This window comes from Apium graveolens, chromosome 8 (genome assembly GCF_009905375.1).
Source record: "Apium graveolens cultivar Ventura chromosome 8, ASM990537v1, whole genome shotgun sequence".
NCBI lineage: Eukaryota > Viridiplantae > Streptophyta > Magnoliopsida > Apiales > Apiaceae > Apium > Apium graveolens.
This window is the reverse complement of record NC_133654.1, coordinates 4,081,213-4,105,523: the sequence shown is the minus strand read 5'-3', so window position 1 is coordinate 4,105,523 and position 24,311 is coordinate 4,081,213. Positions and strand designations below refer to the sequence as shown.

Here is a 24,311-nt window from a genome sequence, read left to right as displayed (position 1 = left end):
CACTGCTAAGATTATAACTACCTTTATGGGTTACAGGGCTGTGGAATTCAATCTTGAGTCTGATAAGGCATATTTGATCAGACTGGATCAGGATATAAGAAAAGCTAAGATTAATGATCTCAGGGCTGCAATCTTTCAAATTGGTGAAGATACTACAGAGCTTAAAGATGCTAAAAGGAGGATGATTGATGAACTTAGATATGCTGAGAGATGTTTGTTGAAGAACTATCTCAGAACAACTCCTGACATCAGAGAGATCAGAAGATGAAGCCAAGTCAAGATCTACAACTGATTAAATTCTGATATTTGTACAGACTGAAGCTGTTATCAGAAGATAAATATTGGTAAAGCTTTAAGGACTGTAAGTTGTAGTTATCTGGTCTAATTCTCATGCATTTGTACTTAATGTTTTTGACATCATCAAATATCTATTAAACTTGTACATTATGTTAATTTACAAGTTGGGGGAAATTGTTAGATATATTTGATAATGTCATGGCTAATATGATTTATGTTTAGTTTTCAGATCTTACTTAAACAGGATAAATCAGTACTTACTGGAAGTCAGGACTTAAGGATATCAGTACTTATATTATCAGGAGATAATCATCAGAAGATGGATATCAGAACTTAAGTGCTGAAGGACGTTCAGATTAGGACAGCAGCTGATTAAAGGAAAGAAGATCGAGATAAACATAAGAAGAGATATGCATGAAGAAGGAATTCTATGAAGAATAGAATACTTGGAGGAAAAGATATCTGATTGATATATTTTAGGAAGCAGAATTATATTCCATATCAATTAGCGATTATCTTGAAACTGTGTAGTATATAAACACAGACATAGGGTTTACACTATAAGTGTTATCATATTCGAGAAGATTATTCAATATAACCCTAGCAGCTCTCGTGATATTTGTTCATCACTGAGAGGTAACAGTTTCATACTGTAACAGAGTTTATTGTTTCAATAAAGTTTGTTTTCTGTTACTTAAGATATTAAAGTTCGATTTGATTGTACTTTACACTGTATTCACCCCCTCTACAATGTGTGTGACCTATCACCTTCTTAGTTTGAATGTCATACATCTCTTTAACGGGCCTTGTGTACAGCCCAATCCATGAATAATCACTTCTTATAAGTCAAGGTTTATTTTATCACTATCAAAAATATAAAAAAAATGTACAAATAAGTTACATCAATTATTTAATACATCAAAAAGTACATAGTTCAAAGTACAATAAAAAACTAATTAAAAAATTAGTTTACCTAATAAATTCAAAAAATAAATATGCAGTTTGTTTAATAAAACTAATTTTAATCATTTATGATATGCGATTATTTTAAATAAAACCCGATTTTTTTTTCAAATAACTGTAAAAACAAAAGAACAAATAAATAAACAAAAAAGTATAAAAAATATACAAATAAATTAAATTAATTAATACATTAGATATTACAACAAACAAATATTCCATTAAAAAAACCTTGAATGGGCAAGACACTTATTGAGTTTTTAATGAAAAAAATTTAATTATAATAACAATTTAGGAAAAATAAAATAATTAAAAGATATATAGATCTATGAGAATAAATAAAAAAATATTATTGAAACCACATCATACACTAAAATATTATACGTAAATTATGAGATATATTATTATTTTTAATTTATAAAATTAACTGAAGTTAAATTTAGTTAAAATATTATTTCAGGATAAATAAAATTATTTAAAATATATAAAATTAAAATTAAAATACTAATTTTAATAATTTATAAATAGCCCGTACATCACACGCGTATAAAGCTAGTAAATATAAGTTTTAGACAAATCACGAAACGAAACAGTGGAGATGAGTTTACCAATAAAATTTAGGTAAAGTCTTGTCAATTATTTCAATTAGCTTAAATCTCGTGTGATGCACGGGTTCCCGTTAATATTTAAATTTTTTATTTATCCTGTCATATTATAATTTTAAAATATTTATATAAATCTATAATAATTATAAATTTGTACTAAAAAATATAGGATAACCGTGATAATAATCAGTATACTACATATAGTTTAACAATTTAGTAGTTTAGCGTATATATAACACTATTTATTTATTTTTTTAATAATAATATAAGTTATGATGGTAGTTTAGCAGGATAACTAGACTATTTGTGTAGTATTTTAATAATTTAGTAGTTTACCGGATACATAACTCTATTTATTTATTTATTTTAATAATCAAAATTAGGGAATAACCGTTGAACCAAATTATACCTCATTCCGGTTATCATAGTATACTAGCTTTATCCTACACGGGATATCTTATAAATATTTTATATGAATTTTTAATAATGAATTAAATTAATTTATTTTTTAAAAAAATTATAAAATGACATCTATCACTCTATTTAGTTGCTAAAACTTATTTGATTAATATTAAATTTTTTATTTTAGTTTTCATTTTATTTTTTGCTTACAATTTTACATCTTTCTAATTTTAAAATTATTAAATTTATACATATTCACCTATAAATTTATTATACCATATACAATTAAATTTTTATTTTTATACTTTACGCCGATTATGTATATGATATAATACAATATTAAGATAATGATAGAAAATATGAGAATTTATAATTATCATAAATAAGTTGATAATATTATTTTTATTAGTATTAATTTGGATTTATTTACTTTACTTAATTTACTCATAAAATTTATGTTTTTTGTAATTTTTAATTTATTAAAATTTTATATTTTTGACTATAATTTTCAGATGGTGAATATTGTAAATTTTAATTTACTTTGTCTAATTTTTCATATTAAAAACTTTGTAATAAAAAAAATTGGGTGAATTTTGGTGTGACTTCTAATTAAACGTGAATTCTTATTTTATAGAGTATGTATACTATTTTTATTATATAAATTATCCTTTTTATTAATTTTTCATTTTAATGACGCTTGTGTATATAAAATATTTAAAATTTTGTTTATATTATTTTCACACCTAATATGTTTTTTGATTTGTTTTTTGCTTTTTAGTTATTTTTTAATGTAATGTTTGTTTGTTATAATATTTGGTGTATTAATTAATTAATATAACTTATTTGTACATTTTTAAGTTTTTCTGTTATGTATTTGTTCTTCTTATTTGTTTGTTTGTTTCTTTAATTTTTTTTTAAATCTATTTGCAATGCACGGGATATCTTATAAATATTTTATATGAACTTTTAATATTGAATTAAATTAATTTATTTTTTGAAAAAATTATAAAATGGCACCTCTAACTCTATTTAGTTGCTAAAACTTATTTTATTAATTTTTTTTATTTTAGTTGTTGTATTGTGTTTTACTTAAAATTTCATATTTTTCTAATTTTAATATTATTAAATTTATACATATTCACTTAATAAATTTATTATACCATATGCAAATAAATTTTTATTTTTGTACTTTACGCCAATTATGTATAGGATATAATACAATATTAAGATAATGATAGAAAATATTATAATTTATGAATTATCATAAATAAGTTGATAATATTATTTTCATTATTATTGATTTGTATTTATTTACTTACTTGCTTTACTCGTGAAATTTATATTTTTTGTAATTTTTAATTTACTAAAATTTTATATTGTTGACTCTATAAATTTTCAAATGGAGAGTATTGTAAATTTTAATTTAGTTTGTCTACTTTATATATTAAAAAAATTTAAATAAAAAAATTTTGGGTGAATTTTGGTGTGACTTTTTTTTTACAACTTAATGTTTATTGTGATTTTTGTATTTCTTTTTTTAGGTTGATAAGTATTAGGATTTTTTTGCAAATCTAGTACATATATGATTTTTTGGTGGCGTTTATTTTTTGGTGTTTGTTTGTTTCTTTTCTCGGTTGATAAATATTAGGAATTTACAATGTTGACCATGACGACCATACCATCTTACCGTACCAGCTAAACTCCCTTACTCCAATTATATATCATTATATATAGGATATAATATATAGCTTACAGCATGTGCGATGCACGAGTCTTGATTAATATTTATGTATTTTCATTTTTATTTTATTAAATTTTATATAAATAATTAAAATAGTAAATAATGATTATAGAATTATAAATTGATTGTGTAAATTTAAGCTAGATATAAATAATATATGTTTGATGAGATCTTATTCATAAATAATAATGTAAATATTTGTTGTTGGTGATTGAGCTTCGAAACTAAAAACTTATATACATTTTTATAAATAATATAAATGTTTGTAGTTAACGTGATTCGAACTTGAGAACTTATATATATCATTATTAATAATGATATAAATGTTTGTCGTTTACGGAATTCGAACCTGAGAACTTGTGGAGTGTTGTATTGTTTTAGAATTTGGATCTAACGGTTCTGATTATTTGATGAAGAGGATCTGATAGTCATGATGAAAAGCGATAACCAAAATAAGGGGTAAACCAAATTACAAATTATGCCCATTCCGATTATTATAGTATATAAATGTTTGTTGTTGGTGACTGAGATTCGAACCTGAAAACTTATATGCATTTTTATAAATAATATAAATGTTTATTGTTAACGTGATTCGAACCTGAGAACATATATATATATATATATATATATATCATTATAAATAATAATATAAATATTTGTCGTTGACGGGATTCGAACCTGAAAACTTGTGGAGTGTATTATTTTAGCATTTGGATCTAACGGTTTTGATTATTTAATGAAGAAGATCCGACATTCATGATGAAAGAGAATAACCAAAATGAGGGGTAAACCAAACTACAAATTATACCCCATTTCGGTTATTATAGTATACTAGCATAAATCCCGTGCGATGCACGGGTTTCCATTAATATTTTAAATTTTTATTTATCAAAGTTATATTATATTTTTAAAATATTTATATAAATATATAATGATTATAAATTTATAATAAAAATAATAGAATAACATGTGGTCGTAATTTAATAGAATAAATAGACTATTTCTAGTAGTTTAGCAGATATGTAACACTATTATTTATATCTTTTAATAATAGGATAAGTTGTATTCGTAGTTTAGTAGGATAAGTATACTATATTTAGTAGTAGTTTAATAATTTAGTAGTTTATTAGATATATAACACTATTTATCTATTTTTGTAATAATCAAAATTAGGAAATTATCGTTGAACCAAACCGTTGAACCAAATTATCTCTATTCCGGCTATTATAATATAATATAGATATAATACTAGCTTAAATCCTGTGCGATGCACGGATTCCCATTAATATTTAAAAAATTTATTTATCCCGCCATATTCTAATTTTAAAATATTTTTGTTAATATATAATAATTATAAATTTATAATAAAAATAATATGATAACTTTAGTAGAATAAGTAGATTCTGTCTAGTGGTTTAATAAACACAGTTTATTTATTTTTTATTAATATAATACGTTGTAATCGTAGTTTAGTAGTATAAGTAAACTATATCTGGTAGTTTAACAATGTAGTAATTTTGGAAATTTATAACACTACCCATTTATTTTCTTTAATAACCAAAATTAGGTAATAATCGTTGAACCAAATTAATCTATTGAATTATATTAGGTATAGTATAGTATAAATATAGATTTATGTAGTTGAACACAAACAATTTCCTAATTTGTTAACTTCGAATCCACGAAAAATCATTTCATGAAATTCTAACCCGGCCTAGTGGGCTATACTAAACCGGATTATATTTCATGACCGCCCCGTGCATCGCACGGGTCTTAATTAATATTTATATATTTTTACTTTTGTTTTATATAATTTTATTTAAATTCTATATAAATAATAAAATACTAAATTATAATTATATAATTATAATTTTATTGTGCATAATTTCAATTTAAACTAAAATAATATAAATAGTTTATGATTGATGAGATCTTATTTATAAATAATAATATTAATTTTTGTTGTTAGTAAGGTTCAAACCTGACGCCCGCAAGGGTTGTCTCAGTTGGTTAAAGAGAGGAAAATTGTCCTCTTGGTCACAGGTTCGAATCCCACGGGAGGAGAATTTATGATTATGCCTCCTGAGTCAGAGCCTGTCGCTTAAATGCGGTTTACCTTGGTTCAAGTGGTTTGCAGGCTATTGCGTGAGCCTGTAGGGTTTACCCAGTGCGCACCCGAAGGGTAGCGGCTGCGGGTTACCTACGATAAAAAAAAACCCTGAGAACTTATATGTATTTTTATAAATAATAATATAAATGTTTGTTGTTGCCGGATTCGAACCTTAAAACTTATGAAGTGTGGTTTTTTATTATTTGAATTTAACGATTCTGATTATTGATAAAGAAAATCCGTCAATCGTGATGAAAAAAGATAATCAAAATGAGGGTTAACCAAACTAGTAAGTATATGATAGATAGATTTCTTTATGCCCATGTAATTTCTTTTTCAGTGTTTTTGTGGGTAACAAATCACGAAAATTAAATTACATTCAAGAAAATTCAATAAATTACATTGAGTATATGTAAAGATTGTACTTTTGAGATCAAAGCTCTGAAATTAATTAGGGTTGTAAATGAACCGAACTCGGACGAACTCGGACGAACATTTTACGAACACGAACAAAAATATTACGAACCGAACAATGTTCGTTAATATTGTCGAACGCATTTCTCTGTCCGAACTCGAGTTCGGTTAATTTCGAACCGAACGCGAGTTGTTCGCGAACTAACCGAACCGAACTCGAACCCGAACCGAATTCGGTCAGCTCGTTAAATTATTAATATATATATATATATATATGATTTTTGGGCCTCAGATTAGTGTAAGCCTAATTCAATTTAAGTTGCTCCCTCCATCCCGTAATATATTTCCTATATTGACTTCGGACACTATTAATGTTAAGCGATTGACTATAATTTACGTCTAATCTATAAGATCAAATATAGTCACGAGTGATCTCGTTGGATTCGTATTTATGAGTACTTTAATACAGTGAAATTTTTATATTTAATATTAATACGAAATTAAATATATTAACAATTAAAAGTGTGCATTGATATTTAACAAAAAAAATGTGCATTGACAAACGTGTCCAACACAAATAGGCACTAGTAAACTAAAACAAAAACGTTTCTCGCCCATTAAAATTAATAAATAAATCAAGTTTATTATTATACAATCAAAAACTCAAGATATACATACAATTACAAATACAAGCGACCTCGACCTCTACAATTGAATTGAATCCATCTTTGAAGACAACTAGACAAGGGTGTATGTACAATCAATTCATAATCCTCAGAGCAACTTCAAGTTTCTTCCTTAATCAGGTACGATTAGGGTTTCACATAAAAGAAATTTGGTATGCTCCAATTGATACAAACTGTACACTTGAAGGCTTCTTGTTGTTTATCAGTTTATGGATTGTTTTTTTTTGTCTCGGTCCATTTGGTATGCTTCACATAAACGAATCTTTGAATCTTGTCTACATATTTACACCTAATTTCGATTTTGGGGAACTTTTTATATACATACTGTTTATATATGTGCAACAGTTGTACTACTTAGTTCAGTAGTACAAAAGTTTTGGGTGTTTTTTTAGGTCCGTGTTAAGATGATTTCAAGATTTTATACACATACAACGTACATATAAACATGAACCCTCAAATGTGCATTGAAGTTAAATGTTTGCTTTAAAAATCTCATCTTTTTAAAAATGGCATTTTCAAGAACTAGCCCATCTGTGATATTTCAGCTACTAGTTGTGCTTTTCACATTTTTTTTGACCTTCTGCTTCGTGGACTCAAATGATGGTGAGCTTATATTTATGTCTTAAACAGCCTTGTTATATTATTATTCTAATACTTCTACACAAGTTCTTGTTTTTCTATGTCTTGACTTTTTTATTTAACTGTAAATATTCCTTAAACAGCACGTTTATCTCATTAACTCGATAAATAACTTGTATCTATGTGCTGTAATGATTTGAGGAACATTGTACTTATGTTCTTTGTGTTGGTATGAAAAGGGGAAACATCAACTTCCCAAAGCTACAACACTGAAAAGATGTTGTAGCTATGTGTATAGTTGAATATGCTTCTCCGTTTGGATGCAGAGTGTGGGTTATAGCCATTATATGGTCATCTTGTTTATATACCAGTATGAAACAAATATATAAGGGGGGGATTAAATTGATGAATTAGGGGTAAAATTAGGGTTTTGAGGCGAAGAGAGAAAGAAAAGATTGTACCTTTGAGGTGAATTGCTTAATTATGTTACTTGTTTCCTCGAATTCTTTTTCTTCTTATGGATTAAATTCTTTACTTTTCAATTTCTGTTGCTTAATTCACCTGGGTTGAGCTCAATTAGTGATAATGATTGTGTTTTCAGATGGGCAGAAAAATTGGATTTTTGAATGGTGGATTGGGTTTAGGGTATTCAAGCATAGTAAAGGCTTGTGGTGCTACCAATTTCTCGCAGCTATGCAGTAAAGTGAATCAAAGAAGAGGTAAAATTTGTCGGATGATATTTTGAGTAGTTATTCAGCGAGTTTTGCATTTTCATTGTTTGCTAGTATTCGGTGTCATATTATAATCTTTAATCTATAGATACTGAAGATTAAATTTTTACAGCTATTGAAAGATTAGGAAGACACCATTTTTAATTTATCGTTAAGGCTCATTACATCATCATCCTTTATGTTTAGTTAATAAGTATGTTTGGAAAGTCTTGTAAAGATTAAAACTGATCGAGTGTTTGCATATATATCTACAGAAACTCCGTTGAGTAGGATCTGCAATATAAAGGATGAAGGAATAGGACGATCTAAATTTAATCCATTAATGTCAAGGATGAATATCGCCAAAACAGTGATAGAGATCGGGAGACAGAAGACAAATATGGCAGAGGTTACAAACATGAAACAAGGAACTATGATTAATTTACCAGCTGAAAACAAGGGCTATCTTGTTAAATACAGTTATGACCAGAAGGTATGTTCTACTGTTTGTTAAATTTGTTAATTATAATAGAGTGATACCTCTAATATTGTGTGTTGTCATCTTTTCAATTGCAAAAAAATAAACATAGATGATTACTTGTTTGAAGAATGTCAATAGAAAATCATTCCGGCGACTCATATTAGCCCTGGGAAGGAGGGTAGGGGCTAGGGAGGGTGAAATGTAGCAAATGTCACCTCTGATCCTGTGTATGGTTTCTGATAGTTATTTATATGTTGTGTTTGATGTTAAAACATTCTTGTACTTTCTATGATTCTTATACTTTCAAAAAGGTCAGAAGGTGGGATTTAATGATAAATATGTGTACAACCAATTAAACGAGGGCTGAAATGGTATAAAACTTAAAATTACTGTGCACTAAAAGTCTAAAACCAGTAAAGTAACGTGCCTGTCTTCACCTATATGACACACTACTTCCACAGGGCCTTGCCATTTCATCAACCACGTGCTTCACTGCTCCGTTTATCTTAAAAACAACAATTTGCCATCTGGAGACCCTCTAGTTCTTCCATCCTATAGGCTATAACCACCAAGGTCGAATGCTCTCAGCTGAGGGTGACTTCGGGGAATTACTCAAGGATATGTGAGTATAAATATGCAAGAATATATATGTCATTAGTGAATTTATAAATATACCCCCATATAGTTGTATGCAACATGCTTTTAACCTCATGTAAGTTCCCGATGTCATCCTAGGAACAATTTTTCTCTTAGGCAAATTATATTGGTTTTTAAAATTACGGAACTTGGGTCAAAAGGGTAAACTCAAAATTTGGATTCAGATAATTATATAAATTTATTTGAAGATTATAAAATTTGTGTCTTATGTATTATATAAGTTCACTAAACATGATAACAGGCTTATCAGACTCTGGCTTGATGCAAATAATTTGGCTAGATTATAATAAAAAATGTATCTGAGATAATGTATGAAACATGATTGAATTTTGTTTAGAAAGAAGTTTTTAGGAGTTGAATCTTAAAAAAATATATAAAATCAATTACTTCATAAAAGATAGTTGGGTTTACAAGTGTATAATAAAAAAATAAAAACCAATTATTTATATCTGGACATACATGAACATGTAAGTATATGTGTGTTATCTTGAAATAAGTACAAAATTTTCACGGCAAATCACCAAGACAACATAACAGAATTCCATTCAAATTATATGAGTGTACATGCTTTGAACAAACTGTTCCGCCAGTTTAATTATCCTTAAGAGGGGTTTATTTTAAAGAGAAAACTCATTTATACCCCCCTGTATATAACTTGAAAATATATGTACACTTAGGCTTCTAGCTTCTGGGCCTGGTTTCACCAGAAGCACACAGACCTAAAGCGAATTGGCGGATAAATTATGGAAGGGAAATTTAAATTTATAGGTCCTATCTCTTTTCTGTACTACTAGTATTGAAACATATAGTTTGTCCCTTTCCTTTGCTTCAGTTCATTCCAAACTCATAGATGTTCATGCAGCCATTCAACCATCTCTTTTTATCATATATTATAAACTCTAATTCTGAAATTAGGCCTGGATAATCTGAGCAATTACTGCACATATGTGAGATATTAGATATAGAGTGATAATATAATAACGTTTACCTATTGGATACTGTTTCTAGGCTGACCCTCTTTTTAATTTTTTGACGTGTTACATTTTTCCTTTTATTTAGTAATTACAAATGACTAGTATGTGTGGATTATATGGTATTATGTGCAGATTGTATTTTCTGGTAAAGATGACATTGTAACTGAATCTATAGATGCGTTGAATGGGCAGATTGATGGCGGATTAGGGTTTGTAAGGGGATACTCAACTTTAGGCGGGGCTCAAAGTGGTAAGAAGTTAGTTTTGAAATTGTGTATGGTAGTACTTTATTCTGTTTTCAAAAATATTGTTTTGGAGGCATTTTTACATTGAAGGCATGCATGAAAGAAGTGAATTTATTTGAGTATCCTAGTGGCATTGTGTAATCAGTTGTTCCCGAAGTATACCTTACCACATAATGTTTCTGCACAGAACATGAAAGTCTCTATTCTCAAAACGGGATTGAAACCCCAAAAGGAAGCAATTGGACGTCGGAGTCTAAAGGTATTATTTACTTACTGATATGACATTAACAGAAATTATGAAGTATATTTGTTATACAATAAAGATGTTATACAGGGGCGACTATAAGAAATTATGATTATTTTTGAAATTTGAAAGTTTGTCTGTTATGAGATTATATGAATTCTAATATTTGTATATGAGTAGCATATCTGATAATGTTTAGATACACGTGATTATGTAGAATCGCGTAAATTAATAAGTTATGCAACACCTTTCATTTCAAATCTGCTATTGTCTGTGCATTGAAGCATGTGGACTTTTGGATTGTCTTTGTGCTTCTAGTGGGTTGGCGTTTTGGATATATATATATATATATATTACACTATTGTTTGTTTTGCCAACTTCGTAGTTCGTTAAAGTAACTTGATATTTCACCTAGTTCATAAGAAGATATATTGTATGTGTTTGGTTCACTACTAGGTAACAAAAAAGTGTATCATTAAATTTGTATAATTGGATCATTTATGAACTTGTGGTGACCATGTGGGAGTAAGGTAACCAAGTTCCCATGGTTTAGTGTAACTACATATATCTAGGAAGTTAGACTTCTTTGTCCAATTTAACTTATGTTGAACGAGACAATGCAAGTTATACAGGTTACAAGTAACTATTAGTTAGAAAGGCTAATCCTGTATTAAAATAAAACAAATCATTAAAAAATGAGGAAAATTCTGCAAACAATAAATTAACGAAGCCCTGTCTTGTCAGTTTGCTAGAGATTGTTAAATGTCCGATAACACTAATTTTCTATACTCATATTCTAGTTAATTTAACTTTTGCAAAATGACAATGAATTAACGAAGGTATGTTGTGTCCAGTTGCTAGAGATTATTAGGATGTCCTATACTACTAATTTGTGTAAGCATTTTCTAGTAAATTGCAATATGCCATCACATAAAGTTAGGGATAAATGACATCTCTAGTAGTCTAATGCTACTAGACTAAATAATCACAATCACCTCCAGGCAGCAACCTATTTTAGGAAGGAAGCATGAAATCTCTTACATTATCTGATGCGGAGTAGAAAATCATTATGTTAGTTGTTACTAATTATTACTCAGATTCAGGTGTAATTATGATTGAATATATTTTATTATATTTGACATATTAGAAACTACCATAAAGCATTAATAATTTGAACTAGTATTTTAGTTGATTTTAGGAACTTAAATTTAATTGTTGTAATCTTCATTACATGAAGATTACGATTTTTTGATAAATCTGAAGATTTGTAACATTTTCTACAGTAATATCTTATTATAATATCACATAACAAACATGTTTCTAATATGATAACAAGTGAATGACTTTAATGAATTGAAGAAAAGGAATTGGATGCTTAGGATTGTTTGACATCTATTAATTTCTCAATGAAGCAAAGCTGATTTTATACACAAAAGCTTGGTTAAACTTCAACTATCAGCCATCTACTGAGCTCTAGTTTAAATTAATTTCGGTCTTTTTTATATTAGTTGCATACTATATATGTTGTTCTTTTATTTGTTATTAGATTTAATTATTTGAAATTGTATTAATACATCCATGTGAAATGTCAACGTAGTTTTGAATTATCTGGTCATGTTATCAAAATATCTAATTTATAGAACAAGAGGTATGAACTGATATTTCTTGTTCCTATATTTTTCGGTACATCTTTTTTGACAACCGGGGAAGATCCCGGGTTTTTATTGAAAATCGGGTCAAATCCCGAATTCCGAGATAAGCCCAAGTACACAGGCCTAAATGCAACAACTTGGGTAATCCTAAAGTCTAAGGCGATTTAAATAACAAAAGTCACTAATACCTTAAACAATGAACAAACTCAATGATCACTATGAAGGACATATGTAATGCCTCATATGGCACAGTTAGCTACATTTACAGCATTTATATAGCCCACTGACGCCACACAACATTGTTGGGAGGTGGGGGGGGGGGTTTGATAATTAAATGTTATTATTAAAGAATATGAAATAAATATTGCAATAAGTAGTAATCATATAACAGGGAGTACAATCGCTATCCATGTGCTTTTACACTAAAAAATAAAGCATAATCATGTCATTTTCTTAATATAATTGTTATAGTAAGTATTGGGGATCATTTGGGAACTTTCTTTTCGAAAAAATGACATATTAAGTAGTCGGACAAATGACAATATAAAACTAGTCCACCAAGTGAGTATTGCAAATACTTTCTGTAGGTTCCAAATAAGATATTTACACGGTTAGTTCTAGTTTCAGTAGAATTGGTGACAAACCTAATCAAGTATTTCCGCCTCCGTATTTGATAAAATATATGGCAGTTGAGGACGGTGGGCTTGTTAGGTGAATCAGTATTATGCATGAAATAATTATGATTTGGCGTATGACTATTATATAGCACTGCACATATAGAATGGTAAGAATCTGTTAATGCGAAAGTATGAAAATCATATATGTATTGTACAGATTGTACATATTACCTAAACATCAGAAGTAGGGGTCAAGTTTTATATTTTTTTAGGCTCAGAAGCTTGTATTTGATGATTTAATTCGACCAAGATTGTTATAGTGTAATTTCTTGATCATTTGTCTTGGTTGATTGAAGTTGTAGCTACCCCAGAGACAGAAAATTTTTAAGCTTATTAGTCAGGTTTGCTTTGTAACATATATAGGTAACTCATTTTACATTATAGAGTTGCTTCTACTCTTTAAGACCGTAATAACCAACAAAGCAGAAGTAACTTGTTTAAATTAACAGCTTCCACTTTGGAGTGTGTTGTTGGTTAGTCCTGAAATAGGTGCAGTTGATTAATACTTTTGGCAAGACTTGTAGAGATTGAAATTAGTCAATTTTAGACATGTAAATCAACAGAACAGCCTAAGAATAGGATCTACAAAGTAAAGGAAAAAAGAAAAATAGCATCTGAAATTAATCTATTCATGCCCAGGAACGAGTTATGTTAAAAAGGGGATGGCCTTGGAGACACTGGAGGATGATGTTGAGCTTACAGAAATCAAGGAGGGAGATCATATTAACTTGCGGAACCTTCTTTTTACTGAAAAGAGGGATTATCTTGTCAAAAACAATGGCCAAAAGGTATGTACTCTTAATACGGAATTGTTCCCTCATATCTTTTTATTTACTTTATTGAATGATTTTTAAATCATTTAGAGATCGGACAGACCATCTTTACTGTCACCACTCACTCCCATATTTTGTTATACAGATGGAAATTAACCTCATGAAACACCGAGAGGAAATACCTCTTGGTCAAGACCCCGTTCTTCGATATCACATTTTCTTTTTTGTGATTCTGTATTGTCTTGCTAAGTTTCAGAATGTCACTGTAGTTTTATTTCATGTCCTAATAATGTGATGCATCTAAATATTGGTTAGCATCTTTTGTGAAATGCAATGGAAATAATGGAGATCTATACTAGGTGGAAGAAAGTAAAGCAGGCATGCCTAAATGTTGCGAGTAGAAAGAATGGTGAAAATTCCATTTAGTGAAACATACCTTATGTATACAATCACTTTCATGACAACTCCTTCAATATTTTTAGCAATAACCCTATTCTAATTATAGAATCAAAAGTCCAGTCGATTCTCAAATTATAGATAATAGTTACGATACTAATCTATAAAAAAATTGTGTAATCTTTTCAAAACTAAATAAATTACATACTATATGAAGATTCTTTTATAGAAGTTATAAAGAATGTATTTGTGATTAGTTAAACTGTAGATAGATAATATAAAATGTGAATATATATTTATACAGAGCAATCCTTTTGTAATAACCGTGTGAATGTATGGTTTTGTAGTTAATAAACAAAAAAAAATTATTTCAGTAACTCACCTAGTCTTTAAGCATTTGTGATTACCCATTTGTAGATGGCCAAAAAGGTTTTTCAGGAATCGGTTTGATTTGACACACACTAACGTATAGATCGTAAAAGAGAGAGCCGGTGTTCATCTCGTTCATGTAGCGTGTATGTATGTGTGTGTCATATTGTCTTGTATGTGTATTTAGATGTGTTTCTCGTGTATGTGTTTGTGGTTAATGATAGTAAGTAATAAGCGGCTGCATATCAGTATATCCGTATACATATTTATATATTGTGTTATGGACCATTGACTTTTTATTTGACTTTGATTAATAGGAAATTAATCTTAATTACTTCGATATTTAGTTATTATATGTCGACTTGTGGACTAATGTTAATCAAAATAATCAATGGATTTTAATATTATGTATTTTATTTCCCAAGTGTGATGAATATGTGTATTATATTATTTGGTTTTATTTGAATGCTACTTTTTGGTTTTGCATATTAATTATGTGTAATAATATATATTTTTTAATTTTTAATATTTGTTGAATTTCCACGCATTCGAATCCCGTATATTTTAAATTTCCGAATCTTTGGATCCTTGTATCATGCACCCATCATCCCCACTCGCAATCATGCTTCTTAGCCAATAATGTATGAGTATTATGTATATCTGACATAATAACTAACATTTTATAATATTTATTACATATTTTTAAATAGACTAAATATGGTAATAAACATAGTAATATAATTACACAAAGTAATACTTATTTTATTAGCAAGTCAAAGAATAATATATAGTTGGATAAAGAGTAAATAATTATATCCTATATATAATAAGCGTATTGGGGATAAATAAGGATCATTAGATCCTGTTGTTCCAAAAAAAATTAAACTGTCACGATTATATAATAAATTATGATATCTATCTGTGTAGTACTTAAATACAACATATAATTTATGCTTTTATGGTTTCAAGCAAATTTAAGTAGATTTTCTAAATAGAATAAAATTATTGTTATAAAATTCTTAATCTATTTTCTGCTCTTTCTGTGTCCAGTCCGGTTCCATTTGGATTATAATTGTCGTCAAAACTTTATGTATACTAGTCAAAATTAACTAATGGTCCAATTTTAAAAATCAAAAGTAAACATAATAAATAATAGATATTGATTGTTCTTTGATAATATGTATTTTAAAAAAACTAATAGTAATCATTATAAAATTAAATTAATATTAATTATAGAGCTAAAGTGTGATTCGAGCAAAGTAAATACCCCTCCGACAATTAAACGTTAACGTCCGATTTAATGTCAAAAACACCAACGGGATGCTGATTGACAACGTTTTTTGGTTCAAACTGTTTAAGTTTAAAGTATTGAACCTAAACTTAGATTGGGCCTAATACATGGGATGCAAACTGTGAATTAGTTATAGATTATCAATATAAGGTTGTATATGAATAGTTAATTGTATCTATAATTAAAATATCATAAAAATTATGTAGTATGTAATATAACATTATAACTATAACTATAAAATATTTAGTTTTGTGTATTAATGGAAGTAATAAGAACAATTACAAATGATTACTTTTATATCTCGAAATATATTTTGTAATAGGATATTTTTGGGAAAGCTGGCGTAATTATATATTATGCTTCAAATATATTTTTAATAAATTATGAAAACATGCAAGTAATATTTGAATTGTAAATAATGCAAGTCAAAAAATAATGATTGTAGAATAATAAAAAGTAAGACGAGTCAAAAATTTGGGAGAGAATTATTAATTGTTAAAAAGAGTAATATGTAGAGTAAATATTGGATAAGAAATAATATAATAATAGTTAAACACGAAGTATGAAAGATAGGTTAAATTGATAAATGAAAAAAGAGGAGAATAGGCAGGCCCTAATGATTTATGGATAGAAAAAGTTATTGTATGAGCTAAGATGGGGGAAGATGAGGTGAGACTGAATTAATTAATAAAATGTATATAGATTGTTGATAGTTGAAATTGTTCTTATAATAGTTTATAAAATGTGCAATGAAATCCGTGTTGTTGAATTTGTACATTCACAAAAAGATCAAGACCCAAATCTGATCCGTGACTTGCGACTTCTACCTTGCGCAGTTACATTAATCTCCTGTTTTCTGTCCAAAAAAGTGATCGCTAATTTAAATCCTTTAATAAATCTTTAACACATCTGCCCGCTTATTGCCCTTTAACGCATGGACCATCAAAAACTTAATTTCTACGTAATTAAGGAATTTACAATAAATTACGAAAGAAAATTGATTCTTCATTAAAAATAAAAAATTTATATGATTTAATAATGTTTTTTAATATATATTCTTTGTAGAAAAATATATAATGATAACCAAAATAGTTGAAATATAAATTACTTAAATATGGATGAGAATGATATATTATATTCCATGATCGTATAGACGTAAAAAAGATTTATAATTATATTATAAAATGATAATAGATACAACTTGAATATAGGTTATTATCAACAGATTAGTTTGAAACAAGTAGATTCTATTTGTACGTGAATGACAAATAGAATATTTATGTAATTTTATGTTTATTTTTTGTTGGAGTCTAATTGATTTATTAATATAAGTAGGACTCTTATAGAAAACTTAAGAAATTATATATAATAATATAGAATTGACACGTATGTTAAGGCTATTATAAAGTATAGTTCCGTAATTAAATTATAATTTTTTTGTCTTAAAATTTGAACACTATATTTTTTAGAAGAAAAAAAATTAGAAAAATTAGGCAACTACCTTTTGTAAGATATTTAAAGTGCATGCCGAGCTCCCGTCCCCCAATGTAAAGAATTGGATGAGACTGAGGGAGTACAACTTTGGCCATGCGTAGTGCACCCTGAAGTCCCTAACTACGAGACATGAGACCATTCACTCCTTTTTATTCTAAAGACACGACTATGTCTATTTTGAGGTTCCTTGGCACCTATGAAGCACGAGTGCGCGGTACGGGGTACGGCAATTCGGGAAATCTGAAAATACAGGGATTTGGGTGCGGGGGGATACGGCATATATTATAATATTAAATATATTATATATAGTCCAAAATATGAAATTATTCATCATCTTTAGCCCCTAAAACCCAAAATACAATACATAAAATAACAAGAAAAACAAAAGTGATTTAATCTTCTTGAATAATCATAGCTTCCATCTCCGGCTCATCGAGAGAAAGAGTAGCTATCTCAAGTTCTTCAGCCCCGTCAAGTAGCTATCTCACCGGAAAAGATGACCGGAGATCGCTAGAGATGCTGATCGGAGAAGGTTGAAGTAGTTGATTGAAGCTTGAAGAAGGCCGCAGATGTCGCCGCTCTCGTATCTATAAATTAGGGTAACAACGGGCTGCTGGATAGTGTTACGTTTTTAAGTTTTTATTTGTCTTTGACTTAAGTCAACTGTTGATTATTTACAAAAGATGCCACTACCGCACCCCCTTTCCCACACCCCTAAGCACCCTCACCCATAAACGCTCCGACACGCCACGTGGCGTATCCCGTACGCACCCCCGCGCACCCCCGCACTGAGTACGTACGGGATACATAGTTCTTCATCCCAGGGAAGAATCCCTGTTTTCTAGCTTGGCACTTCCAATACCTCAGTAGAGCCCATATCTCACCCCTTTGTAGGTGGAAGAATGTCCAATTACTATTACAGTTTTCAACTTGGATTATATTGATAACTATGACCTTAGGCCTATAGTGTATCATTTATATAAATTTAATATGTGGGGTGACAATTAAGAATAGTATCTGACACTTGAAGCCAATTCCTTTGTGTGCATCTACATATAAATATTCATTTTCATACCTGAGAAGTTCTACTAATATCAAGTTAGTAATGTCTACTAATATTCAAGAATTGCAAGTTGACTTTAAGGACCAAAATGGTATATATGTGGTTCAAAGGTTACACTGTCTTTTCCTTGCTGACTAGATACCCAATATTATGCAGGTAAAAGCTGAAGAGTTGGTAGGAAAGGCGATACTTCTATATTTTGTGCCGGTGTATCTTGACGGCATTTTTCCATGGGGGAAAGAGACGACAACATTCTTGATTGACATATATAATGATTTACTGCCTAACAATGACTTTGAAGTCATTTTTATCGCCGTTGATGATCTTTCTGCCGAGTCATTTCTTGTTTCTCAAGGAGACCTTCAGAAGAATTTTGAATCCATATTTGCTGGAATGCCATGGACTGCAATACCATTCTCAGATAAAGCATCTCGACAACTTATAGCAAGAAAATTGAGTGTCTGTGGCGTCAATGGAGGGGAACTGCTTGGAACCTCCTCGGTTTCCTTTGATTCGGAAGGCATGGTTTTAAAACGTGATGCTTGCGTGTTTTTTGGAGAATATGGTTCTCCAGGTTATCCATTCACCGACAAAAGGATAGAATTCCTGAATCATGAAGACGATGCAGTTGCTGAGCAACCCTCTCTAGAATTACTCCTTGGCTCTCCTAAACGTGATTACGTCATCTCAAATAAAGGGGACAGGGTAAGATAATTTCTACGGCATGTATGATTATGATAATTCCATAAATAAATTATTATAATTAGTTCATTTTGCTCACATATTTATGTAAGTTATTAGATTCAGATTGTTATATTTAGTTGTTCACTTGTAATGACAGGTACCTATTCACACCCTCAAAGATAAGGTGGTAGCCCTTTATTTCTATGAAGAATTCTATGAAGATGGCTTAACTAATTATAGGTGTGCAGGGATCACAGAACAACTTAAGACTGCTTATAAGGAGATGGCAGAGAAAAAGGAAAATTTTGAGGTTGTATTCCTTTACCTTTATGATACTAGTGCTACTCTCTATCGTACTAATGAAGAATCATTCTGGAAAACATTTAAAACTATGCCATGGTTGGCCCTCCCATTTAAAGATTCAAATCATAAGAAGTTGAAACGAATTTTCCATTACCCGGATGACTTGTCTGGGGGGCCCCAAGTTCCTACGCTTGTTATTTTTGGGCCTAATGGAGAATTTGTCGATCCATGTGGTGCTGATATCTTGGAGGAATTTGGAACTTTTGCATATCCATTCACCCGGAAGAAAGTTGCGCAGTTAGAGACTAAAATGGCAAAGGAATTGAAGCTGGAGATGCTCTGGGATCCAAACACTGTTTTCAGAGTAAAAAAATATGAGTTGCAAGTGAGTTCTTTCTACAATCCTTTTAATCTTAGAAAAAGAGAAAAATATGAATTTAAAGCTAGAGATGCTCTTGGATCCTCTAAGAAAAACATAGGTTACAAGTTAGTTCTTTTGGTAATCTATTTTAGAGTAAAGTGCACTTTTAGTACTTGCATTTTCACTGTCAGACCAGTAGACTTCTAAAACTACTACTACTTGTTATTAGGGCTGTCATACGGATAATGTGGATATGGATCTGACTGATTTGTAAAGTACACAAAGTGCACTTTACTCTGTATTTGATAAACTTAAAATTATAAAATAATTATACAAGGTTCAAGTCTACCGGTCTGTTAGGATGCCTCAGCTGTAATAAATATCCACTAACTTTCATTTGTTTATGCATACTGATTTGTACGAGGGCTTACATAATGATATTGATGTTGAGGATCGACTGAATGTGGTCAAAAGGGGACAGTATGAAGTGCTCCCAAAAGTTTAGTTAGTAAAATGTAATTTCAAAGTTTGAGTACCAAAATATCTTTCGTCCAAACTTAAGGCATGCAAATAGTAAATCAGCCTTTTCATTTTTAAGTGCCTACTTTAATGAAGTTTCACCTTCATTTTTGCTAAAGTAGAATACATGTCCTTGTAAGCCCCCAAAAAGTAGCTGTAGTTACTACCTAGTTAGGATGCAAATAACATCTTGTATTCTACTTTAAACAATGTATGTATTGGAAATTAATCTTAAAATTTATTATTTAGATTTTGTTTTAATTTTAAATAAATGTGTTGTTATTTTAATCTAAAGCTTATTCTTTGTTTTAAGTAAAATGCAGCACCCAGTTTGTAGTCGTTTGTCAGCTAGAAGAAGTCATAATATGTTTGAGTATTTGTAGGGCAGGTTAGAGTCATGGAGTATTTTTAGGAGTGTTATTCCTAGATGTACGTAGTATGTGATAGGTTATATATCACTTTATGTAATCAGTTTCATTTTGAGAGAAATAATATTAGTACTTGTTTTTATGTTCTCTTCATCTTAAACATACAAATGTATGTTTAGGTATTTTTAATTCTACATTTGGTATCAGAGCTTCATGATCTAGGGCTTGTGATACATACATTTATATATATATGTTAAGTATTTATCTGTGATTTAAAATGGCATCAAAAAAAAAATCTCCATCTATATTGAATGAGGTATCAAGATGAAAGCATTCTTGATAGAGAAGCATGGGAAAAAGAAAGAGAAGTAAGAAAAAAAATCGAGGAACATGAGCGGTGAAAATAATGAGAAAGATATTATGGCACAAGTGGCCGTGAAAGAAATTTTATTTTAGAAGTATGGGTGATTATGTGCACCCTCCAAAATTGTTTTTGATGAGAAGTGCATCAAACTTGATAGTGGTGAGAAGTGCATCACAAAATGAAGAGAAGGTGATGAGAAGTGCATCACAAAGATGAAGAAGAGAAGTGTTTCATAAGTTTAAGATGAAGGGGGTGATTGTTGGAAATTAATCTTAAAATTTATTATTTAGATTTTGTTTTAATTTTAAATAAATGTGTTGTTATTTTAATCTAAGCTTATTCTTTGTTTTAAGTAAAATGCAGCACCCAGTTTGTAGTCGTGGAATTTCATAGTCTGTTTGAGTATTTGTAGGGCAAGTTGGAGTCATTGAGTATTTGTAGGAGTGTTATTCCTAGATGTACGTAGTATGTGATAGGTTATATATAACTTTATGTAATCAGTTTCATTTTGAGAGAAATAATATTAGTACTTGTTTTTATGTTCTCTTCGGTATTTTTAATTCTACAGTATGTTCAGTACTGAGTGTAATATCTGATGCAGGTTCATTCAAAAATTTGTATGCTTCTCGGACATATTAGTCCCAGTTTACAGATTCCGTTGTCTCAGTTTGCTGGGAAGAGACTCTTTATATATTTTGATATGAATGAGTTTCGCCTAATCTCCCACTGGAATCAACTTTTGAGGCTAAAGGATCTATATCTGAAGATGAAGGGCACATGTGATGAATTTGAAGTGATCTACATTAAAGATTCATCATCCACGGAGAAGCCAGACATGTATTCATTTTTGCCCTATTACTTTAATCTACCATGGTTGGTGCATTATTATAGAAAAGGTTACTCACTTCCAAAGGAGTTGGAACGTAGTTTTTTTAATTTATATCGTTGTTCCGATGAAGGACGGTCTAAACGTAGTTCACTTGTTGCTTTCGATCGTGATGGACGAATTGTTTGGAAAACATATGAGCCTTTTTTCGATGAGACAGAGTTTCCTTTTCATGCTGGTGATATGGAGGAGGAGTATATGGATGACTTAAACTCTAGATTCCACTGGTACTACTACCACTGGTCTGAGAAGATCATTTACCGAAGGGGAGAATATTAAACAGGTTTTGCAAGAAACATTTGCTGTTTACGAAGTTTTTAAACTGATAGTATGTACTCCCTCCGTCCCAATTTATCTGTTTTGTTTGACTTTTTACGGTCAAATTGACTCAACTTTGACCGAAAATTTCACATGGTATGATATCGAAAATACTTATAAAATTTATATCATTAAAAAGTATATTTAATCTACTTTTATATGTATATTTTAATTTTTTAAAATAATGAAAGAATAAATTTTCATTTACGGTCAAAGTTGAGTCAATTTGACCATCAAAAGTCAAACAAGACAGATAAATTGGGACGGAGGGAGTATTTATATTGTGGCACAAGCCTCTATCTCAACTAGATGATTACAAGTATTTCAGAACGCTGTTACATATCTCGACAAAGATCCCAAGTGAATAATATGTGACATCATTTTATTTGTGAGATATATATAATATATTAAAAATATGAGATATTATCAATATTTTTATATATTACGAATTAGTAGATTGTTTCTTATTTAAAAAATATAACATTATTATTTTTAATTATTACCTGCATTCTCATCGAAAGAGGGGGATTGATAATGAAAAGAATCTCCATTTACGATTCAAAGTGTGTTCGGGATCATGGACGGGGATAGTAATACTCGACCCCGAAATGACCCTATACATATCCTTATAAACAATTTAACATAGTATTTTTTGTGTTTTGAAGATGTGTCATGCTTTCTTTTTTCATTGATAAAAATCGTATGTTTTTGACTGCCTATCTTTCACAAATGTAAAGGTTATATGCCGAATTTCCGCACTCATCCAATTTCATCCAATTTCGGATGCATAATCATGAATCCTATTTTTTATGAAATTAAGGATTTGACACTTAAATGGTCTGCCCCTGTGTCCAAGACCCCTAGTTTGGAAGTAATATATAGTTTCAAAGTTTGAGCACCAAAATGTCCTTTTGCCAAACTTAAGGGAGCAAATAGTAAATCACCCTTTTCATTTTATATGCCTACTTGTTCAAAAAGTTTTATGTTGTGTTCCCGAATCTAGGATATAAAAGAAAAGAATAGAAAATAACTAATTTTCCTTTCTCTTCTAATCTTTCCAAAGATGGGAAGAAGATTTTGGAGACAAAAATAAAGAAATTTTTTTCCCAAATCTGTAGCTTTCTTTTTCTTTCTTTCATAAAAATTATTCAAGAACAAGCCGAAGAAATCTATTCTTTACATTTCTTTTCTTTTCTCTCCAAAAATGTTTACTTTACGCACTCTCCATCATCTCTCTATGGAGGGAGTAAAGATTAAAAATATTTGCGTTTCGTAAGTGGATAAGAACGAAGTCAGCCAGAAGAAGTTAAAGTGACACGTGTTACTGACCCCACAAACATCACTTGTTCGTCGGACTGGTGAAGTGTTTTAGATTATATGGAAATTTATTGAAAATCCCCTATTTTTTAAATAATTCCTGAATAATATTTAATTTATTCTTAAAAAATAATTAGCTGTTTTAATTTTTGAAATTTGATTAATATTTATATATTTTATAATAAATAAATAAGAATTATTATTATTAAATTATTTAAATACATTCAATATTTGGTTAAATTAATTATTGATTTACTGATTAATACTTATTCGTTACTTAAATCAATTAGTACCGATTACCGATTTTTACAAAACCATGATTAGATGATAGAATGCATTTCCCCTTTTTAAACGTTGAAAATAGTCAAACT

General features: G+C 29.5%; 1 protein-coding gene across 3 annotated transcripts; it reads left to right on the top strand.

Annotated features, from left to right (window-relative positions):
• The first annotated feature begins 7,198 nt into the window (after positions 1-7,198).
• On the top strand, positions 7,199-23,016 carry LOC141679133 (putative nucleoredoxin 1). 3 transcript variants are annotated; one of them, XM_074485624.1, is made up of 9 exons: positions 7,199-7,335; positions 8,396-8,513; positions 8,780-8,997; positions 10,809-10,866; positions 11,049-11,120; positions 14,074-14,222; positions 18,977-19,525; positions 19,662-20,192; positions 22,021-23,016. In XM_074485624.1, the coding sequence occupies exons 1-9, from the start codon at positions 7,282-7,284 to the stop codon at positions 22,582-22,584; spliced, it is 2,313 nt and encodes a 770-aa protein (XP_074341725.1). In that variant the 5' UTR covers positions 7,199-7,281; the 3' UTR covers positions 22,585-23,016. The 3 variants fall into 3 exon arrangements, with proteins under 3 accessions (XP_074341725.1, XP_074341722.1, XP_074341724.1); XM_074485621.1 differs by having other exon boundaries at positions 10,749-10,866; XM_074485623.1 differs by lacking the exon at positions 7,199-7,335 and adding an exon at positions 7,691-7,818 and having other exon boundaries at positions 10,749-10,866.
• Positions 23,017-24,311: the final 1,295 nt, after the last annotated feature.

Coding starts and splice junctions, on each gene's coding strand:
- LOC141679133 (XM_074485621.1), top strand. CDS start 7,282: ATGTACAATCAATTCATAATCCTCAGAGCAACTTCAAGTTTCTTCCTT. Junction 14,223..18,976: donor TCAAAAACAATGGCCAAAAG/GTATGTACTCTT, acceptor AATATTATGCAG/GTAAAAGCTGAAGAGTTGGT. Junction 20,193..22,020: donor TAAAAAAATATGAGTTGCAA/GTGAGTTCTTTC, acceptor TATCTGATGCAG/GTTCATTCAAAAATTTGTAT.